Source organism: Pieris napi, chromosome 24 (genome assembly GCF_905475465.1).
Source record: "Pieris napi chromosome 24, ilPieNapi1.2, whole genome shotgun sequence".
In the NCBI taxonomy this organism is placed as follows: domain Eukaryota; kingdom Metazoa; phylum Arthropoda; class Insecta; order Lepidoptera; family Pieridae; genus Pieris; species Pieris napi.
Window position 1 is genome coordinate 5,194,097 of NC_062257.1, and position 26,253 is coordinate 5,220,349.

At 33.3% G+C, this 26,253-nt stretch overlaps 2 protein-coding genes across 2 annotated transcripts in view; one reads left to right on the plus strand and one right to left on the minus strand.

Moving 5' to 3' along the window:
- Positions 1-632: 632 nt before the first annotated feature.
- Positions 633-18,282, minus strand: LOC125061678 (septin-2). The gene is made up of 9 exons (XM_047667209.1): positions 18,201-18,282; positions 17,760-17,877; positions 17,140-17,282; positions 16,229-16,415; positions 12,077-12,195; positions 10,494-10,686; positions 5,076-5,239; positions 3,997-4,134; positions 633-3,280 (listed from the first exon to the last, which is right to left on the minus strand). Exons 1-9 carry the CDS (start codon positions 18,234-18,236, stop codon positions 3,113-3,115), a joined length of 1,266 nt encoding a protein of 421 aa, XP_047523165.1. The 5' UTR covers positions 18,237-18,282; the 3' UTR covers positions 633-3,112.
- Positions 18,283-19,311: 1,029 nt separating this feature from the next.
- LOC125061672 (neurobeachin) overlaps positions 19,312-26,253 on the plus strand; it is a 538,892-nt gene continuing 531,950 nt past the window's right edge. The window contains exon 1 of the mRNA XM_047667198.1: positions 19,312-19,606. Coding sequence (XP_047523154.1) covers positions 19,448-19,606 — 159 coding nt within the window. The 5' untranslated portion in view covers positions 19,312-19,447. The remainder of the gene's footprint in view (positions 19,607-26,253) is intronic.

Here is a 26,253-nt window from a genome sequence, read left to right on the forward strand (position 1 = left end):
GAATCGCATGGAAATCGCGCGGGTCTTATTTGTATGAGTTATTAAGTAATCGTTCAGACATATCCGCGCGGTTAATCAAACCGCACGGTTTCCGCAACCCAACCGCCAGAAAATAGAATCGCGATACTCCCGCGCGGTTCTATTACTATGAAGATCATACTCAGCGTTCATTAGCATTGCGGGCACCGCGCGATTAACACGTCATAACAAGAGCACCGTGAGCTCGCTATCGCTTCGACACCGAGTTATTTATTGATGAAGTGGAGAGTTTTTCTTCTGGTAACACGCTTGCCCTCATATGTGTTTCAGAGCTTGAAATATCTTCCCTGATTAGTTCAATGAGTTCATCAAAAGATTTTATTGACATTCTCAAATAGTCAATAGTGTTACAAATTTACCATGTGTCAGTCGATCCTCTCTGAATCTGCCTTTTCTTTATCAACCACAGACACGTTAGTTACTCTTCGACTTCCATCTTGAAACTGATCGCTAACTAACCGCCAATGTTTGAACAGTCGACATTTTTGCGGTTCAAACCGCACGATCTGACAATCGCGCGGTTCCCGCCGTGTCTGAACGAGCACTTATAGTGACTGTCCTGTCAAAGTACACCATAGAAATAAAACAATTTTATATCAATATAATTTATTACCTATAAAATACAAAACTGTAATACTATAAGGGAATGAATAAATGCAGATTAAATAAGAGAGCTCATATATGTGTATATTAAAATTCATAATACAACTAGTTAAGCCAAGTTTAATCTATTTAAAACACAACTTTCATACAATTTTAAACCAAATCAGTCAACACACTTAGATATTTATTTATATGAGTGCAGTTAGAATGAGTTTCTAAACTCTTTATTAGAATACTAATTATTGTGTGTTCTCCCTAACATTTTAAATTATGAATGATCCGACGTATTGCATGGACACAAATGTTTTTAATTATGAATGAATAATCTGACGTTTTGCATGGACACAAATGTTTGAATTACACACAGATCAACCATTAGAATAAAAAGGCTTTATATGCTTAGTGCATTACTAAATTGGTTAATCTACTTGGCAATCGAGAAATCTATAAACATTACATGATATAAAACATACATAGTTTGTGTTCAGCATTTAATCTCATTAGGAATTACTAATTACAATTAAACTTTGAACGACTATCCAAGCAATATTTCTGTTAAGTTTATCTTCAGGTATGCATTCAAAAAAAAATCACAAACTTGTAATAAAGTGTTTGTTGTAATTTTAATACACACTAATTCATTCTTTTAATCAAATTAATTACAAGATCGATTCTCCAATAATACTTGACGAAAATTATTCTTATAACTAACTTATTCTAGAGATAAATAAAATTTGGTATAAAATGTCAGTATATGGCTAGGTGCAAGTAAATTTGGCAGTCCATTTGGACGAGATACTTAGTTAGCAAACAATTTTAGCAAATTGTATTGTAAGCAGTGAATATGTCTACTGATCTATCGTTATATCCGGAATGTAATAAAGCAAATTCTGCCAGCGAAACTTCTAGATTTCGGTAACTCCGTCATTTTGGGCGGTATTAAGTTTTTTACAGTCTATGGTTAATAACATTTGTTGAGATTTGGTCAAAACACAGAGCCATGACCCAACGCCAAACGTATTTGTATGAGAGTGGTCACGTGACCACGTACAATTTTTTTTTTCATTTCAGGCCCCACGTACACGTATGAAATGTATTCCACATTGTATAACAAAGTATCAATGAGAATGTGTAATGTACAGATCACATGACGCTTAACACAAAATGTGACAAATGACAAGAGCGCGATCAGTGTTACCAATCTCTAGAACTTTCCACTAATTAATTGTAAAGTACACACTGCTATTATTAAAATATGTTCATACCTAAAACTTGTGATAAAATAGCCTCACTGATAACAAATTTTATGTGAATGCAATTTAGATGTGCTAATACAAGTTTTAGTGTGTATAAGCTCGAAATGACATGTGTTTACAAACTTGAATATTGAATCTATGTTTTGTTTAGGGAGAGCGTTCAAGTATTTATTTTAACGCAATTTTTGGAAATTATTGACCCCCCCCCCACCGCCGTGTAACGCGCCGTAACGTTTTTCTGTACCCAAGTACAGTACAGTAACCGAATATAGTAAAACGCGTAATTCAAACCCCGCGTTTTATAAAAGGCCCCCCCCCCCCCCCAAAGTTCGTTACGTTATACTTGAACGCTCCCTTATTGGATAGCAAAAAGCTCTATAAGTCACTCAAAAATTTCACATCAGCATAATCCATATCAAATTAAAATCATGTAACGTAAAGGTTTACAAAAGAATTACTATACCATTATACAATCTGATATCATTATACCATTAGTACAATGTTTTAAAATTAAAGGAATTAACAAAAACCTACTGGAAATGCAAAGAATTCAGAAGGAAAGAAAGGAAAAGGAAAGGCACTACCAATCTGAGAGGGCAAACAAAATCCACAACAAGATTTCTAGATCTACGGAAAATGTTTTTGACATTAGACCAAACATTGGTTATGTGTACAAGTTTCGTTAAAACAAACATTTTCGCTTATCTCCAAAACCTTTAAAACTTGAGGGTTTGCTATAAAGTATTACTTTATTTCAATTGTATTAACAGACTATTAAAAAAAATAATCAAAACAACGCGATAGTTTTCTCGAAACTTGTACGTGTGTTTAACTTGAATTTTGTTGATTATTAAAAAAAAAAACATTTGCCGATTACAAACTTTACCGATTAATGCTTGGTTAATCGGTAATTTTTTTATCATACTTGGCTTTGCTAATTAGACAGTACTTGGCCGAGTTTTTTTTTTAAATATAAATTTTGTTTGCCGTAAACCTTAAACACTTAATGGATTATATTTGATTTTTTTTTCAATACTTCACTCCCGAAAAAAACATACGGCGGCATTAAGTTAGTAATCTCTCTTTGCACAGAGTAAACAAAATATCCAAATATTGACAGTTCTAATAATCGAGAAATTTGCGGTAGTAATATTCCCAGTCAAAGTTTTTGTCTATGGGTCTTACCGGAAGGACCTGCTAAGAGAGGTGTGTTCTCACTTCTTCTTGCTCTTGCCAAGAGTAAGAGTGTGGTGTGAGTGTTGGGTCTGTTGTTTGCGACGGTTGAATTCAATTGTGTCATCTTCTATCTTCTTACGAAGCTCTTCGAGACGCTTCTTCTCTTCTGTATGGTCTTTCTTTAGCTTGTCGAATTTCGCATGAAGCTGGAAAAATTATTAAATATATTTAAAGATTTTCAATAGAAAAGTATGTTAATAAGAAAATACTTATAAGATTTTATTAAAACAAAATTTAGAATATAATTTAATACATATATTTTTTTATTAAACCTATTTGCATATTTGTACAGATTCTGGTCCCTACATTCTTATGTTGTGGGACCACTCTTCCTAGGTACAATAAAAAAACAAAAACTTAGTATATACTTAAAAATATTAAAAAAAATTTCATATGAACAGTAAATCAAAATCCAATAAGTGTGCGTGATATGTATAGGTGTATGTACACCCACACACATCCACTCTTGTGCACTGTCACTTCAAACCATATAATTTTAAAAACCTCTGAACTAGAAGAACCTTTGACCTTAATTATTTCGATGTCGATATACTGAAGTCAAAAATCATTTATTCATATAGGTAACACAATGTACACTTATGAACGCCAAAAATAAATACATAATAAATGCTTCTAATTTTACATTTTCTGTCAGTTCTCAAATCAAGGGCGTAGAACGGAAAAGAAGAACTGGCAATAAACTCTCCGCCACTCTTTTTAATCGCCAAGTTTTTTTACACAACGTTTGTAAGGAGCTGCAACCATTACACCATTTTCCACATGACATCTTAATTAATAATAAAATAAATTAAAAACAAATAATTGTCCTCTATCAGCAGGAGGCATGGTGAACAAATCTCACCTCTTTTTCAGCTTCCTTAAGTTCAGCCTCCTTCTCCTTAACGCGTTGAACAAACATCTGACGCATCTCATCTTCTTTCAGCTGCAACTCAGCCAGATGAGCTGATCGCTTCTGCTCAAATGTTTGTTGGAAGGAAACCTAAAATGATATCGATAAGTATATACTTATGTTTGTGATTTATAAGTTGCCTTTTAAATATATGAGTTTTAGTCTAATTAAATCAGTGGCGCCACAACCTCTAGGTCTTGGCCTCAGATTTCTGAATCTGTTTCATGATCATTTTTAAATCTAATAGGCAAGTAGGTGATCAGCCTCTAGTGCCTAACACATGTCGACTTTTTGGGTCTAAGATATGTCGGTTTCATGATTTTTCCCTTCACCGTTCGAGCAAATATTAAATGCGCACATAGAAAGAAAGTCCATTGGTGCACAGCCAGGGATCAAACTTACGACCTCAGGTATGAGAGTCGCACGCTGAAGCGACTAGGCCAACACTGATATAGAAAAAAAAATGAATATTGTTTTTATATATTAACGTATCAGATAGATTCCCGATGTATAAATTTAAAGCAGTTTTATATATTTAATAGATCATCTTACTGAGCTGTGATCAAACAGTAATTAGAAATATGTTAAAAAAAAGTTGTATTTAATGAAATCAGTATACGACATCTAAATACTCCCCTTCTTCCATAATTTTATATATTTCAATTTCACTACAATATTATACTAGCACATCTTTATTAAAGAAAAAAATTCGACAAAAACGCTGCACATCCTAAAAAAATGTGGCGCTACTGTTTTTATTTACATTTAGCAATAGCTTAACGTTCAAGTATTACGTGACGAATTTGGGGGGGGGGGGTCCTTTTGTAAAACGTTACGATGCGGGGCGGGGATTGAATTACGCGTTATTGTTAATATTATTTTCGACTTTCCAGTACTTTACAAATGGTAACTTTTAGGTATAGTGTCACTAGGTGGTCACGAAACGTATTACTGTTGGGTACAGAAAAACGTTACGGCGCGTTACATAAGGGGGGGGGGGGTTAATCTCTAAAAATTGCGTGACGTAATACCGGTTTGTTATGAGCGTCAACATCGCTAAATCCCATTTGCGCGAGTCTTCGACGGCGATACAACTCGTAGTGGCGCGCGTGAGTCTTCTCTCGCATATCCTCCATGTTGGTACGAATTAACATCTCACGCAGCTTCACAAAGTCGCAATGGGACTCATTTTCAACTGGAAATAATAATAAAATTAATAAAAACATTGTATTGGAAAGTCGAATTATCGAACCAATGTAACGCTTTTTAAACAGTTTATTTAACAATATTATATTTCGCTTCGTTTCCTTATTAACAGACTAGGCAAAAAAAACTGATATTATATATTCCTTTATAGTCAACAATTGTGTATTAAATTTTTGAATTGTGTTACACAAATTAAGAATACAACGTTAAAATCTACAAAAATGTAAAAAGGTCTGACAAAAAATATTCTATGATACATGTCCCACTAACTACAAACGCATTTGTATGGGAATAGTCACGTGATCGGCATAAAAAGCCACGCCCTTAAGTAAATATTATATTTCTCTTAGGAGCTGTTCAAGTATTACGTAAGGACTATAGGGTGTCTTTGATTTTCTTATTTTTTGATTACGTCAACAGTAATTATTTCCTTGTTTACACATATTAACCCACACATTGTCTATGCTTGAAAACGAAATGCATTTTCGAAGATTCCTACAAAAAATTAATATGTTTATGTACTATTATTGAAAGCTTTGCTTACTTTTGCTCACAAAAGGAAGCGGGGGATAAAATCCTAGTATAACATAAAATTACTAGTAAATATGCTTAAATAATAATTGAACGGCCCCTTAAAAAATAGAACTAGTGTGTAAAAGAGGTTAAAACACGGGAACTATGACATTTTAAGCAACAGTTTCACGTAATAAGTTGTGAACAATCAATACAGTGTATTAAACAGTGATTTGTTAGTCGTGATCGAACAATTTGTTATCCGCCATACCGCGATGGACATTTCTCGTTTGGTTGTGGTTAAACATCAGAGTAATTGTTGCAAAAAACTGACATAAAATAGTGAAGTGACTTTTAAAAGTGTCTTGTGCTAATCAAGTACTTTAAAATAAAACCTAAACACTGTTTTGGACAAATCGTAATTGTGTTATATACGATTTATTCGCAAGTCAAGTAATGAATTGGTTAGCACTTGTAACAAGTTGTTAGGAACACCATACACACTGTCGATTGTGGATCAAATCCTGGCGCGCACATACCTACGAAACGAATACTTTTTATTTTTTTTAATTTTATAATATTCCAAGATGGATTGTGGTAAATGCCTAAAAAATGCCTCTGATACTGAATTGATTAAATGCACATCTTGTCTCACGGTGTTGCACTTCTTCTGCGCTGATCTATCTGAAGCTGATTTTAAAAAAATTCTACCGATGAATAGGAAAAAGTGGAAGTGCTCGGCGTGCAAGAGCAAAAAGATTGCTCCTACTTCATCCGTGTCGCCGAAAACAAGTTTAGCATCATCATTAAACGTCGATACTGAAATGCTGACAAAATATATGGATACTAAACTCGCAGATCTGAGGCAGCAATGGCGGGACGACCTCAACGCTGCAATTTTCGAAGTGACGCGGAAATTTAGGGATGACATAATCTCTCTTGAAGCTCGTATGAGTACCTGGGAGGGCAGACTGTCGCAAGTGGAAGATCAAACGGCTAACAATGAATCTTTGCCAAACAATTTTATCGACAAGCATCTTTCTAATGAAAATCTGATCAATGAGGTTCGAGATCGTAATCAAAGGGAGAAAAACCTCATTATTGCAGGTATACCTGAACAAATAGCGATCAACGCAGAGGAAGGACCGTTAAAGGATGAAGATAAGATAATACAACTGATTTCCACCATAAACCCCAGTCTACCAAAACCCCTTAAGGTCTTTCGTATAGGAAAATTTAATCCAGGCAAAAACCGTAGAATCAAAGTTTGTTACGAAACAAATACTACGGCTAAATACTTATTACGTAACAAGTCTAAATTTCCAGAAGCCATTAAAATTTATTCAGACTTAACTCCAGCTCAGCAAAAATATTTGCAAAATTTAAAAAATGAACTAGTGCGACGTCAGGCTGCGGGAGATACTGACATCACTATTAAATACAGATCTGGAATACCCACTATTACCAAAATGTCTCCAAAAAACTCGAAGTAACAAATACAACCAAACGCCTCAACACAGATACAAATACCTATGAAGTTTTGCAAAACCATAATCAGCTACAACCACACAAGTCACGCTTATCGTTTTTATACCTTAATGCTAGGAGTATCCGAGCAAAAGGCAAATTTAATGAACTCAAATGCATTTTAAAAACAATTTCTAAAACTGTTCATATCGTACTCATTACAGAAACATGGATCACTAATGAAACTCAGGCCCAAGAGATGAGTCTACCAAACTATACTCATTATTTCAACTATAGATCGGATTTTAGAGGTGGTGGAGTCTCAACTTATGTCCATAACAGTATTAGACATAGTTTGTCGGAGTCAACATATAAAGATGGCAACAACTACCTATGGGTCAAATTAGACAGATATGCCACCGAAATTGGACTTGTGTATAATCCTGGAGATACAAACTTCTCAAAGTTTTTGGAAGAACTTCGCTTGCAACTAAGAGAAAGAAAGAGGGCTGTAGTCTTTGGGGATTTTAATATAGATCTTGTGAAAAAGAATGAAAAACAAACTAAGCAGTATATTGATGTAATGGACGAGGCTGGATATAACATCATAAATAAAATTAGGAAAAAATATTGTACACGTGACTCGAAAACACGTAAATCAATAATCGACCACGTGTGCTCAAATTTAAGAAGTGACCGTTTTCATATGGCATTTATTGAGACAGGAATGTCCGACCATAGGCAACTTTATATCGAGTTAAAAAAATCCAAAGCCCCGCAGTTAATATACTCTGAATATGAAGCCATTGACTATGCTAAATTTAACAAACTATTCACGACCTACAATTTAGATGTAGCAACACTTGATTATTCTTTACTAGAAGATACGATTAAGGACTGTGTAAGGAAATGCAAACAAGTAAAGAAAAAGATACTTAATCCACCTCAGAAAGATTGGATAAGTGGAGAAGTCATTAGTGCAATTCACTTTAGAAACCAATTATGGGCTGAACTGAAAAAAGATCCTACAAATATAGTTGTTCAAGCACAATATACTACTACAAGAGATACGGTCAAAAGGAAAATAAGGGAAACTAAAGATAATTACTTCTCCAACGAATTTATTAAACACGCTAAAAACCCTAAAAAAATGTGGAGTCTAATAAATAAATTGGCTAGTAACAAGCTAAATAAAGATTGCACACCTTCCAAACTTATTATAGACACTAAAGAGCTAACTCAAACAACCGATATTTGTGCTGCTTTTAATACATACTTTTCTACCATAGGGCTAAAACTAGCCAATGAAATACCAACACAATTTCACATTAATTTTACACTAGCACTTCCTCAAAGTCTTAACTCTGAACTATCTAACTTTAATCCATGCACAACACTTGAAATCACTAATCTAATAAAAACACTAAACACGAATTGTAGTAGTGGAATAGATGGGATCAATACTAAAACAATAAAATGCGTAGTTGATCATATTTCTGAATATCTCTCGATCTGCTTTAATAAGCTGCTGCATAATGGTGAATTTCCGGATTCTCTTAAAAAGGCCAGAGTTGCTCCTATCCATAAATCTGGCCCCAAAACCGAACCCGGCAATTACAGACCAATATCTATTCTACCTACAATATCAAAAATATTAGAAAAGATTATTTACTCACGACTTGACACTTACTTGCAAACTAACAATTTCATTTTTAAACGCCAATATGGTTTTAGATCAAAAAGCAGCACTTTATCAGCCACAGCCGATCTCGTTAGCGACATAAAACAAAATATTGACTCTAAGAAAATTGTGCTGGGTGTCTTTATTGATCTGAAAAAAGCGTTTGACACCGTAAGCCACAACTTATTGCTTAAAAAATTAGAATGCATAGGAATAAAAGATCGTGCACTAAAATTATTCAAATCATATCTATCAAACAGAACCCAGATAGTAAAAATAGGTAATGCTCAAAGTTCAGAAATACCAATAACATGCGGCGTCCCACAAGGATCTATATTAGGTCCATTGTTATTTTTAATATATATTAACAACATTCACGAACTCGGTTTACACGGCCGAATCACTCTCTACGCTGATGACACCTGCTTATTTTACTTTGGTTCAAATATCCAGACTATGGTTGCTCAAGCTCAATCAGACCTAAATGTTCTATCTTCTTGGTTTCAACAAAATCTTCTAACAATTAATATTTCAAAAACATCTTATGTAATATTCAAGGCAACAAATAAACTCATTCCTATCTTTCAACCGCTTAAAGTTCAAGACGTTGAAATCAATAACAAAAAATGGGAGAAATATCTGGGTCTTAGAATGGATACAAATTTAAAATGGAACTTTCATATATCACACATAATTACCAAACTAAAATCACTTATAGGCAGATTTTGGTCAATATCTAAATGCATTCCGCAATCTGTACGTCATTTGATCTATAATTGTTTAGTCAAGCCACATTTCATATACCTAATTGAAATATGGGGTACAGCATGCAAAAACAAAATTTCTACAATACAAACACTACAAAATAAATTAATAAAAGCACTATTCAGATACAATTTTTTAACACCTACTAATAAAATCTACCAAGAAACTAAAATTATGACGATTAAACAACTATATGTTTATAGCACCTGTATCCTTATTAAAAATTTTTTAAATAACTCTCTACATAGTAACTTATCATTTAATAAAATCAAATACACCACTACACGCAATACTCGCCGAGCGAGTTTGCTTATCTTGCCAAAGCCGCGCACAAATTATTTAAAGAGATCTATTAGGTATGAGGGTGTGCAATTGTTTAATCGGTTGCCGTCTAAGCTTCGTAACATTAGCGTGATTGATCAGTTCAAAAGGGCATTAAAGACACACATCAGAATGGGCCCATTAGACTAGAAGAAGAATTGGGCTAGCTGATGGCGACGTGTATCTCGTTTGTATATACTTAATATTAAATTTCTCATGTAAATAAAAAATAATTTTTGTAATGAGAAATAAAGTTCTTTAAACATTATTTATCAAATTTATAGCAAAGTTAATTATGAACGAGTATTTTCTTTCGATATACAGAGTTTTCGGTATAGGAAGTGAATTATTGAATTGGGTTTGTGTTGAACCAAAAATCCACCACCAAAAATATGTATTGTACGTTATAGAGAGTTCATCGTTATAAGGAGTGACTCTCTATAACGTCATAAAGAGGTTATACTGTACTTAAACCACTACAAATTAAATGAATTACCTTGCACAGTCCCCCAAGGATACTGCCTGGCTCTCACGGTCTTATTCCCAATTTTGACAAAATCAGTACTGCCAACCACAGCAAATGGAATATGACTGTTCATTGAGGTGTTCACTTCGGAGACAGATTCGTCATCTGTTGGAAACTGGTAAATTTCCACACCGTTTGATTGGAGTTCTTGCATAATTTTGGACTGAAAAGGGAAAACATATAAATAATAAATTTATTTTTAAATTAAATAATAGTTTTACATTATTATTTTTATGCAGTCTGATTATAATTGACTTTAAAATGCTTAAATCCACCGTAGCAGAGCAGTGGCGTAACAATAGGCTGGCAAAATGCCACGGGCCCCCGACCCAAGAGATATTATGTTCTATGGATGAATGTTAAGTCTCCAATACGCATTGGGCTAGCGTGGGGACAACAGACCATTCCCTCTCGCCTAAGAGAAGAGGCCTATGGCCATTAGTGGGACATATACAACGTGTGATTGAGTACGCTGAGAATCTCGAAGTTTATTAAAATTCAACTATGTAGGGACGATTTTTACTGATAGGGCCCCATCAAAAGAATTTGCCACGGGCCCCAGATGGTATAGTTACGCCACTGTTGGCATCCCTGCAGTGTTAACAGGAGCAATCCGCCAGGGGTAAACAATAAAAAAACATTCAGAAATATGAAACCTAAAAGGTTGTAGCGCTGGATTTTTAATACTCGGTTTGGAAGAATGTTCTTTAGGGAATCTGTTACTGAGTGATTTTTGTTTTAAAGAATTTTTTTAAAAATGTTTTCTTAAGTAACAACATTATAATGACCAGTGCTCAAAACACTAAAACCATTTATTCATGTAGGTAACACAATGTACACTTATGAACGTCAAAAAAGAAATATATATTAAATGCTTCTAATGTTACATTTACTGCCAGTTCTCAAATCAATGGAAGAGAAGAACTGGCAATAAACTCTCCTCCACTCTTTTTAATCGCCAAGTTTTTTGTTTACTTATTTTATGTTTCAGCAAGATTATCTCTTACCAACCAACTTTCTAAATCGGTGAGTAATAATAGAAGTCATCTTCGCTTGAGCACTGTCAAATATGCCAAAGATCAAATAGTAAAGATAATTTGACAGCTCTTTGATAACTTTTGTCTAAAGCAAAAAATTACTCTTTTAAATCTGTTCTTACTTAAACAACATTATAATGGCCAGTACTAATTTTATGTTTCAGCAAGATTATCTCTTACCAACCAACTTCCTAAATCAGTGAGTAATAAAAGAAGTCATCTTCGCTTGAGCACTGTCAAATATGCCAAAGATCAAATAGTAAAGATAATTTGACAGCTCTTTGATAACTTTTGTCTAAAGCAAAAAATTACTCTTTTAAATCTGTTCTTACTTAAACAACATTATAATGGCCAGTACTAATTTTATGTTTCAGCAGGATTATCTCTTACCAACCAACTTCCTAAATCGGTGAGTAATAATAGAAGTCATCTTCGCTTGAGCACTTTTAAATATGTCAAAGATCAAATAGAAAAGATAATTTGATAACTTTTGTTGCCTTTCAAGCAAAAAATTACCTTAAACTTCTGCAGTTCAGTCTTAGAGATGGTATCGGCCTTCGCAATTATGGGAATAATATTCACTTTAGTGTCCAATTTCTTCATACAAACAAGATCAATCGATTTGAGACCATGTCCTGAAATGTCAATAAAATAATGTTATTTAATCTATCTATATAAAAATGAATTGCTGTTCGTTAGTCTAGCGAGACTTGAAAACGGCTGAACAGATTTGGCTAATTTTGGTCTTGAATTATTTGTGGAAGTTCAGAGAAGGTTTAAACAGTGGAAAATATAAATAATAAGAAAAGAAAAATACTAAAAACGACAATAAAAATTCCCTATAAAATCTGTTCCTATGTATTTTTTAGAAATAAAGAAGTGTCACTTGGTTGTCATAATATATAGGTGCCGTCAGAAATGTGTGTTTCATGGCGACAGTAAAAAGAGACAGACACGTAAATTAATAGGATTTGGCGTGGGAGAGAGTGAGATAGGAGGCATTATACAGTGTATAAACTTTAAATTAGTGTGTATTTGAACATTTTCTGAAATAAAAAAACAGATTTGATGAAAATTAAATAAGTAAGTAAAGTAAGTAGATAATTATAAAATTAGATTATTTATCAATTTTATTTACAAATCATGACTTATAGAAACTTTTTGAAGTGAAAACTTCGTACTACACTTAATTAAAAGTTTATACACTGTATAATACTTCCTATCTCATTTTCTCCCACGGTGGATCTTGTGAATTTATTTCAAACTTTTATTATTTTAGTTTTTACCTAATTAAAGATTGATATTAAAGTTATAAATAAAAATTTAACATTAAAATATATATTTTTTTAAAGAAAAGATCCTACATTTAGATAGAGAAAAAGTCTAATTTACATAATATTTTAATTATAAAAACTTTGTTTTTGAAGGTTTCACTTCTACCACGTGTGAATTGGATATATGATTTTTTTTTTCTTTGATATTTATTCGATGTACCTGTGGCCTGGTAGACAGAAAATTTTCGCTTAAAATAATATGCCAGCCTATAATAATTTTGGCAAATGGAAATAAAGTAATACCAGTAACCTTTTATATCGATTATTATAACGATATGCGTCATTTTTATCGGTATACAGGAAAATCGAAAGGTTTATTAATTGTAGGAAATAGATATTTATAAATAAACGCCATTATTTTTATGTAAACGCGTATATGTATTTTATGTTATATATTACTAGGAGACTCTCTTTCACAATTTATCCAGGAAGAAAGTGGGTTATATAGGTTGGTTATCGAAAGCTGGCGGGTTCACAGTACTCACACTAATGCAATTTCACTATACAGTATGTTTAAAAATAATACTTTTTGGCCGAGCTATATATTTTAGTCTACTCTGGTTTTAGTAAGGTTGGGTGGGTTGTAAATAAATAAAAATGTGTCAAATACATATAAATATTATGTGCATACGAGGGTGGATCCAAAAGTTCTAAGCCCGACCAAGAACGTAAAAGAGTAGTTTGTGTAAATAATTTTTCATTTTTCGACATAAGCTCCATCTAGCTCAACACACTTCACTTTTACTTCACTAACTATTCTTTCAATACTCCTCTTAAAACCCCAGTCGCATCTGATGTCAAATTAAAAATAAAAACACTGTGCATCATTTCATTTGAAAAAAGATCAACATGTACAAAATAATAATAATATCAAACAGTAAAGATCAACATAAACAGTAGCAAAAGAAAAACAATAACTGTCTCTTTTATACTCATAAGCTTGACCGAGCGCGAGAGAGACGCACAGTCTTTTCATGATGTATTTTGTGATTGTATTTCAGTTTGACATTACGTCTCGCGCTTATTCACAGACACTACACAAGCACAAAGTGTAAATGTGTTGAAGCCGCCAGCTTTAGATAACATACCTATACTATATTACTAAATTAAAAAAAATATAATTTTGTTTTTCCTTTTGATGCTATTGCATAGATTTTATCGCGGGCTTTGAGCGCGGCGACCAAATCAAGAAATTCCGTAACTAAAATAAAAAACTAACGCACAATGACTTAATATATGTGCGGTCAATACGCGTTAATTTAACAAAGAAAAAACTTGAATTAATATCAAAGAAAAAAAATACTGCACATATAAATAATAATATTTTTTTTTTTAAAGACAATTCACACCAATTGACCTAGTAACATGCTAAGCTGGTGAAGCTTGTGTTATGGTTACTAGGCAACGGGTATACATACATATATTATAGATAGATAAACATATAAATACATATTTAAACACCCAAGACCTAATCACATCACCAAATGCTCATCACATCGATGGTCGTCTCAGCCGGGGATCGAACCCGGGACCCATGGATTCACAGTCAGGGGTACTAACCACTAGACCAATGAGTCGTCTAAATAATTATAATTGCATAAGTTGAAAAAAAAAATGCAATAGCTTTACCGCGGCAGTCCCCGAGTGCCGTTTATTTTTTTTTTTTTGATTCTTGTTATTTTGTTTGTAATTAATGATATGTCTATTGTTAGTGTTACTCGTTATTTTCAATAATCTAATATATAAAATTCTCGTGTCACAGTTTTCGTTGCCATACTCCTCCGAAACGGCTTGACCGATTTTGATGAAATTTTTTGTGCTTATCCGGTATCTATGAGAATCGGCCAACATCTATTTTTCATCCCCCTAAATGTTAGGGGTAGTCCCCCTAAATATTATTTTTTAGACAAAATTTTTAATTTCTATTTTTTTATGATACAGCGTTAAAAAATACATACAACCCCTAACTTTCACCCCTCTCCGATCAACCCCTATTTTTTATTATAAATGATGTACATGGCAAAACGACGTTTGCCCGGTCAGCTAGTTCTCTATACAAACAAGGCCCGCTCTAAATTGACGGTAAGTAAAAGTTGGTACCGTTATTTTTTCTACTATTGTGTCAGGCGTGTACTGAATAATTCAATGTCAAGGACACTAATGTATCGGTCACCAGGTCACTCATGCCTTCCTGGTACCTCATTTAATTGATCGGCAATGCGCTATTGCTTCTTTAAATGAATTATCAAATAAAATCACTAGTTGTCCCTAATTCCCTAATGGGGTATGGGGGCAAACTATTTTTCAAGTGTTACAACGCCACGGTCCAGTGTTCAGTCTGGTATGTTAACCAATATTAAATGATTTTGGACACCATTTTAATCTTAATATATATAAATTACGCGTCACGTTGTTTGTCCGCTATGGACTCCTAAACTATTGAACCTATTTCAATCAAATTTGTACACCGTGTGCAGTTTGATCTAACTTAAAAGATAGGATAGTTTACATAAATATATAATTCTACTGTACGTGTGTATGTCACTGAACTCCTCTTAAACGGCTGGACCGATTTGGATGATTTTATTTGTATACGTTTGGGTGGAGCCTTGGATGGTTTAGATTCACAAATCAACCCGGCAGATGGCGCTGCAGTCGGTACTTTCTACCTTATTTAATATTTTAATCAAGTGAAATATCAAACTTGACAACGTCTGTCGGGTACGCTAATTTAGTTATAAAAATTAATTAAATTTTATTTTGTTTCCCACGTACGCAGAATGGACGCATTAGCACGAATAATACGTAAAACCAACTATTTACGCGTAATATAGAACGTAACAATACATTTGTATAATGAAAACTTGTTTAAAAATGTATTTAGTATTACGGCAGAATGTAAAGAAATTTGTACATTATTTTTGTTCTAGCTGTCTGAAAGTGAAATTATCTATTACATTAAATTAGGGAGCGTTCAAGTATTACGTAACGAATTTGGGGGGGGGGGGGGGGTGTATTTTTTGTAAAACGTTACGATGCGGGGCGGGGATTGAATTACGCGTTATTGTTAATATTATTTTCGACTTTCCAGTACTTTACACATAATGGTAACTTTAGGCATAAAGGTACGACACGTTTTAATAAAGAAAAACGTTACGGCCCGATACATGGGGTGTGTGTCAATAATCTCCAAAAATTGTTCCCCCCCCCCCCCCCAGTGCTTACGTAATACTTGAATAGCCCCTAATGAGGCAAAATAATATATTTTTTTAATTCGGTCCAGTATTTATCTTTAGCAATAGACAATCAAAAGAGTTTTTATACCAAAACTCACCAGTCGGACAAATGAAGTAAAGACAAACATGCAAGCGGCTATCATGGTAGGTCGGCAGGGAGCGCTTTATTTTAAGCTCCTCTTGCAAATACGCCTCAAACTGTGCATCAATGTAATCCACTACGGCTTTGAAACTGTCGTCCTTATTGACCTGATCACCATATCCCACAGTGTCGCAGAGTGTCAACTGGAATAATATATATTTAAAAAAAACTGTGGCGCTACAACTGCTCTTGGCCGTCGACTTATAGGTCTAATACATGCCGGATACCTTACCGATTTGAAAAAGATTTGCAAGTTTTTTTAAGTGATTGCTTTCAATGTCAATGTGTTAAAACTCAAGAATTAAAATGGCACTCTCAAAGCGATAGATGATACAATGTAATTTATTGGTTACCACACATGCTTTTTCATTCACTCACTAAATAACTCCTGTTATATATATAATTAAAATTTTCCAATCCATGACCAATAGAAAAAACTGATAATAATATGTATTTCAATTTAAACATTTATAACTATAACATGTATAAGGGAGCGTTCAAGTATTACTTAACGCAATTTTTGGAGATTATCGAAACCGCCCCCCCCATGTAACTAGCCGTAACGTTATTCAGTACCCAAGTATAGTAAAACGTTTCGTGACCACCTAGTGACACTTTAGTTACTATTATGTGGTGTAAGTCGTAAAAAATATTAACAATAACGCGTTATTTAATCCCCGCCCCGCATCGTAACTTTTACAAAAGGAGCCCCCCCCCTCCCAAAATTCGTTAGGTAATACTTGAACGCTCCCTAAGGACTAATCATAACATGTTCTATTCCGACTCAAATTACATTAGTTAGCTGTAGGAATAGCAACAATTTAATATAAATTAAAAATATTGAAGCATATAAATGAATTCACCTACCTTAAGTCGTACACTGCTTTCCTGCAGTTCATAGGTATGTGCTTTCAATTTAACAGTTGGCAGGTTGTGTGGACTAGGAGAAGACTCAAAATTGGTGTTAAACAAGGAGTCCATAAGTGTAGATTTGCCTAAGCCAGTTTCACCTGTTAACATATCCAGTTTGATTAAGTTATTTGATACTTGATAACATGTGTGATGTAACAACATTAATCCATAATAAGTTATAGCACAACACTTCTACAGCTCTATTGAATTATGCTTGGTATTCTTGTTTTAATTCACTACGAAACAATGATTGTAGTTAGAAAGTACAAAAAGCATCACATACTTGCATTCAAGGCACTTTGAAAGTGTCTACAATAAACTGCCATACCTTAGAAACATTGGTTTGTTTAATGAGCTTGCCGAGATTGAACATTAATTTAGAGACTTTCAATTATGAATGCAACATACAAGGCCAATTTGAACCCCACAAGTCTATTATACAATTACAAATTTAATGAATGCAAACATAAGGGTCCGAGGCATTATCAACAAGTCAATAATATAAGTAGTTACGTCAAGCAAACTTTTATCTATCGAGTACAGTTGATTAAACGCGTATACAATGAATCACTTACCAATACATAGAATGTTGAACACAAATCCATTCTGCACACTCTTGTTTACGAGTTGGTCCGGCAGGCTGTCGAAACCGACATGCCCCGACAACTTTAACGTGCGCATTGCAGTCTCCACCTTAGATAAAATCTTATTATTATCATCACTATACTTATATACATGTTCATTGACTCATCCATGAAATATGTCGATTAAATTATTTGTTTTTAAACAATATAGCCGTTATGTTTTGTTTTTATTAGTGCGTCATAAATGAAATCCGAATGTCTATATCCTATAGTAAACAGCAATACGAATGGAGAACGCCCAAGCTGTGACTCTCACCCTAATTTCTTAAATAGAAACAATTAAAGTTTAATTGATGTAACTATGAATAAACAATCCACTTTCTTTCTACGAATGACATCGTGAATCTCTATAGAAATAAATTAATTACTCACTTTTATAGGCATAGGCTCAACGTCTATCGCAGCCATTTTACAAGTGTACAGGTTCACGTCTGGCTACTGACTGAAGTCTGAATGTAGGAAATAGGAGAGTATTTAACTGTCATAAAAATTTCGACCATTACTTGACACATGACAATGACAATTCCATTCCGCACCTATCTTCAACAGTCAAGTTGGGCAACGCAAAGTTCATAAAATCAAAAATCAATTCGAGTTATGTTATAAATACAACAAATTTTGGAAACATTCGTTTACCCAAATGATAACGGCGTAACCCTATCAAATCCTCGAAATATTTTTAGGTAAAATAAATAAAGAATAATTTAAAGTGCACTGAATAAATAAAAGTTCCTAGCACTGCGAGTTTATTTTCAAGATTTGACTAGTTTAAAAGTATATTTAATTTTCGAATATTGCCATGTCCAGAAGATTTCCACTATACATTGGGGATAAGCTAGCTTTGAATGGAATTATTGGTATATGAAGAAAATTACACAAACATTAACATTATGTTTTTGATAATAACAAATTCCATTTTATATGTATAACCCGTTTATTTATAGTGCCCATTAATATACTTCTAATTAACTAAAATATCTGAAAACGTGTAACTTAAGTTCTTGAGCATGTGGTGTGTGTGAAGTTAAAAAAATTACTTCATACTATTTATTAGAACACATGATTGTAATTGTAATTTGATAAAGTTTATTAGTGAAATAAATTATATTATTGTCTTTTTGTATAGACGCTGGTGTTCTGAGGTACAGAAAATCAAACTTAAAAATAACGAGTACAGTAAATTACTTATTTTAAAAGTTAGCCCTCAATGGTATGGTTCACCCCATGAATGTTAAAGTTAAAGTATTATATTATATTCGAAACTATATCAACTCGAAACTATTCGAAAATTTATCTATGACTTTTAGCTTGAATTAAGCTAAACAAGATATTTAGTAAATATTTAAGTATTCGTAGTATTTAACCAAATATTATAAGCTACATACAATAAATGAAGATTTATCAAAACATTTTGAAATACATATAAGTATAACGAAAATAACTTTTAGGGAAATTTAAACACCATTAACCATGACATGGCAACATCGTTACAAAACCAAAATGGCAGCAAGTGATATCAGCGCGTTATCATGTGAGCCGATGAAATAATGTTTTTTTGAGTTTTACAGTCGCGAGTGAAATTGTAATTTGTGAATTAGTGCATTGTGACATAAAAAACCATGGTGGATATAAAATCACCGCCGTTTAGTGATATAAAAAGACCTGAGGAAGTCGTTCGAATGACGACGAACGATAGCCTGAAATTTGCAGTTCTTATCGGGCTGATAGAAGTTGGCCAGGTAACCAACCGTGAAGTGGTGAACACCGTTTTACACCTGGTAAGTTATCATCTAGAAATCCCCCATACATCCTATAAAAATCTTACTAGATTCGTATAAGAGGTTATTGGTCACGCAAAACATTGTTAATTTATTATTTTTTGCTTACTATTTGTATATTTTATTGTTGTAAGTAGTATATTGTAATGCTATTGAACTGTAGGTTGTTTCTATTCATCGATCGAGTTCGTAACAACAGATATTTTCCACCTACCAAGTTTGTTTTGATGGCGTTATTAAATTTACCTTCGCTGTTTAGCGGCTCTTAAATAAACACCCAAACAAAGTTTCAAATAAATAATTTATTATTCTTCTAATATATTTTAAGCAAACAATTTATATTCAGGAAATCAGATAGGTTTTATGAAAAGTTTTCCAGAAACGGGAGACAGATCGGCATAAAAGAATGTGTAGGAGATTGCGAAGATTGACAAAAGAAAAGAAGACTAGGGTTTACCAGTCACAATTTGAAAATATACTGGCAAGGAAGCAATTTTAATTTCTAATATTTCGTCGTTATTTGTATGGAGCTTCACTTATTTTGTTAAATATTTTTTGTTGTACCACGTTCTCTAGGCCACTGGGCCATGCGGTACACAAGGTTGCGTGAACACTGAACAGTGATATTTTTTAACACGCAATAAATATTGATTCGCCGGGTGTCGAACTCAGAACCAGGGTTACATGCTACATGTACAGCTACTTCTTTAAATATTACTTATAGAAGAATCTTTATTTATTTGAAAACATTACGATTATGTCATAAGTAGAACGGTATTTCGCGAGTTTTCGTCATATTATCGTACAAAGAATTACCCTAAAATGAGTACTTAATAGGTCTAATTATTAAATGCACAAATATTTTGTATAAATTCATCAACAGTATTATAATAAAAACTTGTTTATAAATGTTTTTTATATTCATTAAATTAACCCCACCTCACCTCTGAATGAATGAATAAAATGAATGAATAAAAGAAATATAAATAAAAAAAGTATTTTAGTTATGTTTCTTTGCAATTATAATTTATTAATATAATGATTAATTTTTAAAAAATTAACTTAAAAGACAAATTTTTAGTTTTTATAGGTATCTCAAATTTTGTTTTATTATAGCTGTCTTATAGCTTAGGCCATGGGCTCCTCGAGACTGCTCCACTCTTGCAGACTATCATACAATAATAATTAATAACATTTCCCTTGCGATACGAAATTATTTAAATAACTATTTTAAACCATTATGTACAAGGATTAATTGCAGACTGAAGATCAGTCAAAAAATAAATACACAATTTTTAAGTTAATAACTTAAAATGGAAATGCAATGTCCTTCATTAAAAATTTGCCCTTTACAATTAAATTAATAACATCTGTATACATATGAACTACCTATGACGATGAATCCTTCAGAATTGGTATACTTGTTTTGTATAAATGATAAATTCATCCTTCACAAAATAACATCTGTATACATATGAATTACCTATGACGATGAATCCTTCAGAATTGGTATACTTGTTTTGTATAAATGATAAATTCATCCTTCACAATAATCCTCCACATACTAAAAGGCAGACAAACTTTCAAAAATTTTAGCAGTTTGAGTCACACCACTGTCATTTATCAGTCAATCAGCCTCCAGCCCGTTTGCCCCATATAATAATTAATATTTCTTACCCAGAATAACACCACAGACAATAATATAAAACGAGTTGTTTGTATCTTGTCTCTTGAGATAATCAAATTGTTTTGATTATCATTTAATTAACTGATAATCTAAATGATGTTAAACTAATAAATCCAGTCTATCTCGGCTTAACAGCATTAGTATAAAACTGTTTCTGTTTGAGTATGACACCAGGACAATAACAAAACTTTGTGTAAAATGCAAAGTGAATATAAATAAGCTATATATATATAAATAATAATATGTGGATAATTGTGTATGAAATTATTGACATGGTTGTGATAGTTACATAAAAACAGTGTTATTCTATATGCAACTGCAACGCATAACCCATCAATGGGGCAGCTAGGATGTTTAATCTGGTGGTTTAGTGCTGATAGGATGAGACTGGTTTGACCGAGGTTCGAATCAAGGGCTTACATAAAAACAATTGCAACCCATCAGATGTTTACAATTTTTCATACTAAAATTATGTTCTTAGCTGTATTCATTCGAAATCATGATAAAGGTACAGTACAGTAATCAAGTAAAGGGTTAATCTTAGTCAGGTTTTTTTACGTTCAGTTTAATTCTGAACCATAAAGTAAGTTATACTGTATAGTCATAATAAACTTCTAATTAGCCACACCTATTAGAATTGACTTATACGTTAATTAAAATCAGTAATTAAATATTTAAATGCCTACGGCATTGCAGAGATTGTCGTCTTGAATTAGAGAAATAAATAGTAACGTCGAAAATCTTTAGAATGGTTATTGGAGCTGGTCAGTTACGACAGTACACCAGTATTCGCAGTGTGGTGACAAAGCAGCTCGCGTCGCAGTAAACAGGCGAGCATTTACAGAGGGGCGAATGAATGGTAGAAATAGGGAATGTAAAGTAGGTCTCACTCAATGTATTCCAGGTGGACGCCCAGAACAGAGACCGCAGAATTTTTATATTAAATTTTTTGTAGGCTTATTGCTTGCGAGTAACTAGGTGGTAGCCGGCTGTCAATACCATGGTCATAGAATTAATTACGTCAATATTAAGCTTTTCATTTTATTAAACACCCAGGTTTAGGGGCTAACAAACTATATCAATTAATGTTACGGTGAAGATCAAAATTTAATAAATATATATATAAATTATATATTATATATATAAATTCCAGACCTGTTCAGCTGTCTAATTTCGTCAAAATCTCGCAAATTTTGACTATAAGGGTGAGATCTATAGAGCGCACTTAGACTTTGCTCAGACTTAACTATAACCATTCCTTACTTTTTTAAAGGATAATAAAGAAGGTATTGCATGAAATGAAACATCAATTTCTGTCTTAGCTTGAGCTTAGCTTAATCTCACCGCTAAAATGTCTATAAATATACTAAATCATAGTTTAACCTTAGTGTTTTTCGTAAGTAAAGTCTGAGCAAAGTCCAAGTGCGCACTATAGATCTCACCCTTAGGGTAGGTGAAATTAAAAACTTGGCGCTATGTATGACTCCAAAATTACAAAACAATTGTCAAGTATAATACAAAATGATGCCCGGAGGGTTTACATACTTCTTGTTGCTATATCGTCGCCCATGAGTGTAAACACTCAGCTCTTTATTATTTCACCGAACACGTAACAATGGCATTTGCAGCTGTATGAGCAGTGGCAGTGCGAGTGATATATTTACATTCTCACGCAGTCCTCTTCCTTCTCTGAAAAGTCTTAGTAAATGTATGTAATGGCAGATAATAAATTTTTGATTGGTCTACGATCTATGTTTAGCATAATCTAGTAAAATTAATCTACGTTTTGGCCTAAAGGTCTAGATACCAGGCCATAAAATCCGAAAAAAAAAAAACACAGCTGGTGTTAGTATAATAATCAAATAATTATAGAAGATGCATGGGTTGCCATGTTATAAATATTTAATTAGGTAAGACTCAATCTTTATTGCGGCCATTTGACTTCTCTAAGCATACGACGTATTTTACGACACGTGACATTCAAGTGGTTATTTGTGACGTTTCGTAATCCATTGGGGGAGATTTTCTGTTTGACTCGTAATTTCTTTCGTTTAATGATTGTTTAAATAGAAATTTTATAAAAATAAAAACATACAGTTAGTAAATATTTATTTTATTTTATATTTCCACATAATTTATGGTGCTAAGAAATTTTGGCAGATATAAGGTAACGGTAAGAGTTTATCACTTAGATCCGGAGAAGTACATAGGAAAAAGATTTAAAAAAATTGAAACGACTACATATATATATTATATACAAACAAAAACCCTCTATTATATATAAGATTATAGTTTTAGGTGTGGTGCAAACAAATGCATAGTTTTTCTTTCCAGGACGTCAAACAAATTTACAACTTATTTTCCAATGGTAATGTTGTTCATGCAAGACAACCAATTTAAAAGTAGGGTACATTATCAAGCCATTGAGAAAACATTGATAGAAAAGAAGTAGCCGATTCATTGCGAAAAAGTTTGTGGACAAACAAATTTACGCTTGGAAAAGTTCACACACGTGCTTGGAAGCCTAAGTAGAACATCATACTCAAAAATCGATTGTCGGGCAATAAATAATTAGTTATAATTTCCCAGTACATGATTCACAATTTCAACGGGAAGGTCTTCGGCAGATACGTAGGTAAATTGTCTTTAGGGTTACAGAAGTTTATTCTCATTAAAAAACAAATGAAAGTTACACGAAGATTTTTTTAAAATTAAAAACATAAAAAGCACATAAACATACATGACTCCACCGTCTCGGCGTCGTACGCTGTCATATAATTATAGAGGTGTTTTCTGAGCCTAACATTATATAATATGCGACCCATATTTTAAAAATTATGTTAAACAATTTATATTTGAAAATGCTCTGCAAGGTTGCCGCATACCGACAAGGCTCTATAATGCGCTTAAGTTCACCTGTTACCTATAAATATATTTTAAATAAAAGAAGTGTTTTTTCTCTACTCCATTAAATATAATTGGTAGGTCTACTTCCGTTCCGTGCCGAATAAATCTATAGGAGTCATAATTATAAATGACAATCACATCTTATATCTACGACTAAAGTCTAGACCACACTTTTACACAGATTATACATATTGTATGTGAAAGAGTTTATATGACCACAGATCTAGCCTAAAGATAATTCGGTACATCTATTAAAGATTACAACCCACCAATCTTCCTTATTAAAGGTATGCAACACAGATATTTGGAGAAATTGAATGAATGTTGCTAGTATGTACTATGGCAAGGTTCGTTAGATGTGCTGAAGGAGTTTTTGGTACTAACAGTACGCGAACTTGTATACCATCTTCACCTCAGCATTAAACTTGACAAGTTCAGTACCAATATTGGCGGAATCATTGGCATCTGACAGCTGACATCCGGCACGCGTTAGAGCAAAGATAAGTCTGGTAAACGTCACACCTATAGGTTTGTATTTGCGGTTTAACTAGTACAGATAGAAACATTAAGAGGTTGCCTTTTTATACTCTTTTGTATGGGACTAGAACAATTCCATTATGGCTTTGAATAATCCCCAACTCTAAAACACTTTTCATTAAAATTGATGGAAATTAGAATGTCATAAACAGATATTTATTGTGCTCTGTAGTGTATTTGAAAGTCACAGAGTTGCCAATGTAGCTTAATTATCTGCTTAAAGGCGGAAACATACTACTAAAACGCGACGCGACGTGTCGTGTCGACACCCGATGTCCATCGTACACATTACCAACACGCGACACCACGACACGCTTGCAAATTCAAAAGTCATTTAGCTGATTTATTCCCCGCGCAATGTGCCAGCAAGTTTTTACCAATTTGAGGTTCAGATTCGAGGAATGTTTGCAGCGCAATGGTGCACACCTGGATGATGTTATTTTTAAGAATTAAATTTCCCAGATGTCTATTTTAATTGAAATAAAAAATTTTGTGTATTGTATTTAGTTTTTTTTTATTTTTTTTTCAAATTCGCAAATCTTTCTGGCCAACCCTGTATTTTTCTAATAAACTGAATTGATTAGCAGGTTATTTGTATTAACTAACAACATCCTAACTCCCTGTTTTTGTCCTTGTATTGAGGTAATCTCATGTCATATAAAACAGAATATTGTTTCACCAACTCAATTAATTGTTCGTCGTTCATTTCGCCAAATAAATCCAAAAATATCTAAGTATATAAATTGACATTCGTGTCAAAAACTCGAAAGCATTGACGCATGACGTCATCATCACAACATCCACAACACGCCGATCCAAATCGATTGGATGTTACAGCGTGTGATCACATGGCGTGTTGTCTATGTGCATCTGACCATATTAAATATATGGGATTGATAAGTACTGACATGCGTCGGATGGCGTGGTGTGGCGTCGCGTTTTGGTAGTATGTTTCCGCCTTAACCCTGATCTGGAAGGCATAAATTTGCTGTTAGTATTGTTCGTTTATGTACGTACGGTTAAGAAAAACTATTCCTAGAGTCAAAAAATCTATGATAACAATTTATATGCTGTAGCTTCAGTAGAAGTACGTCACGGCCAACCCTACAGAGTCATGCAATCATTGCTCTATTTCCTCTCGTAGCCTGTGATAGATTAACGTTATTTATTATCCAATTATTGGGAAACGCTGAATTTATGCATAGGGCTGTTGCTTCGACAATTTTGATATAATATCTTGTATACGTTCCTTAACAAGTGTAAAAATAACACATTCCAAAAATATATAACTACACAGATACACTTTAGACAGACGTTAGTACTTATAATTCAAAACGTTTATAGAGAGAAAATGTAATATAAGATTGAATGTTAGTTATATTGTTAGTTCTTAGAAGGAACTAGTTTCCCGTGTAGGTGCCTTCAATTTTTTTTTCCTTTATGACTCTTGCACGGTTTGTGCATTAGCCAACCTCCAAATTAGTCTAGTCGTAGTTTCATCCACAGATGTGCGACT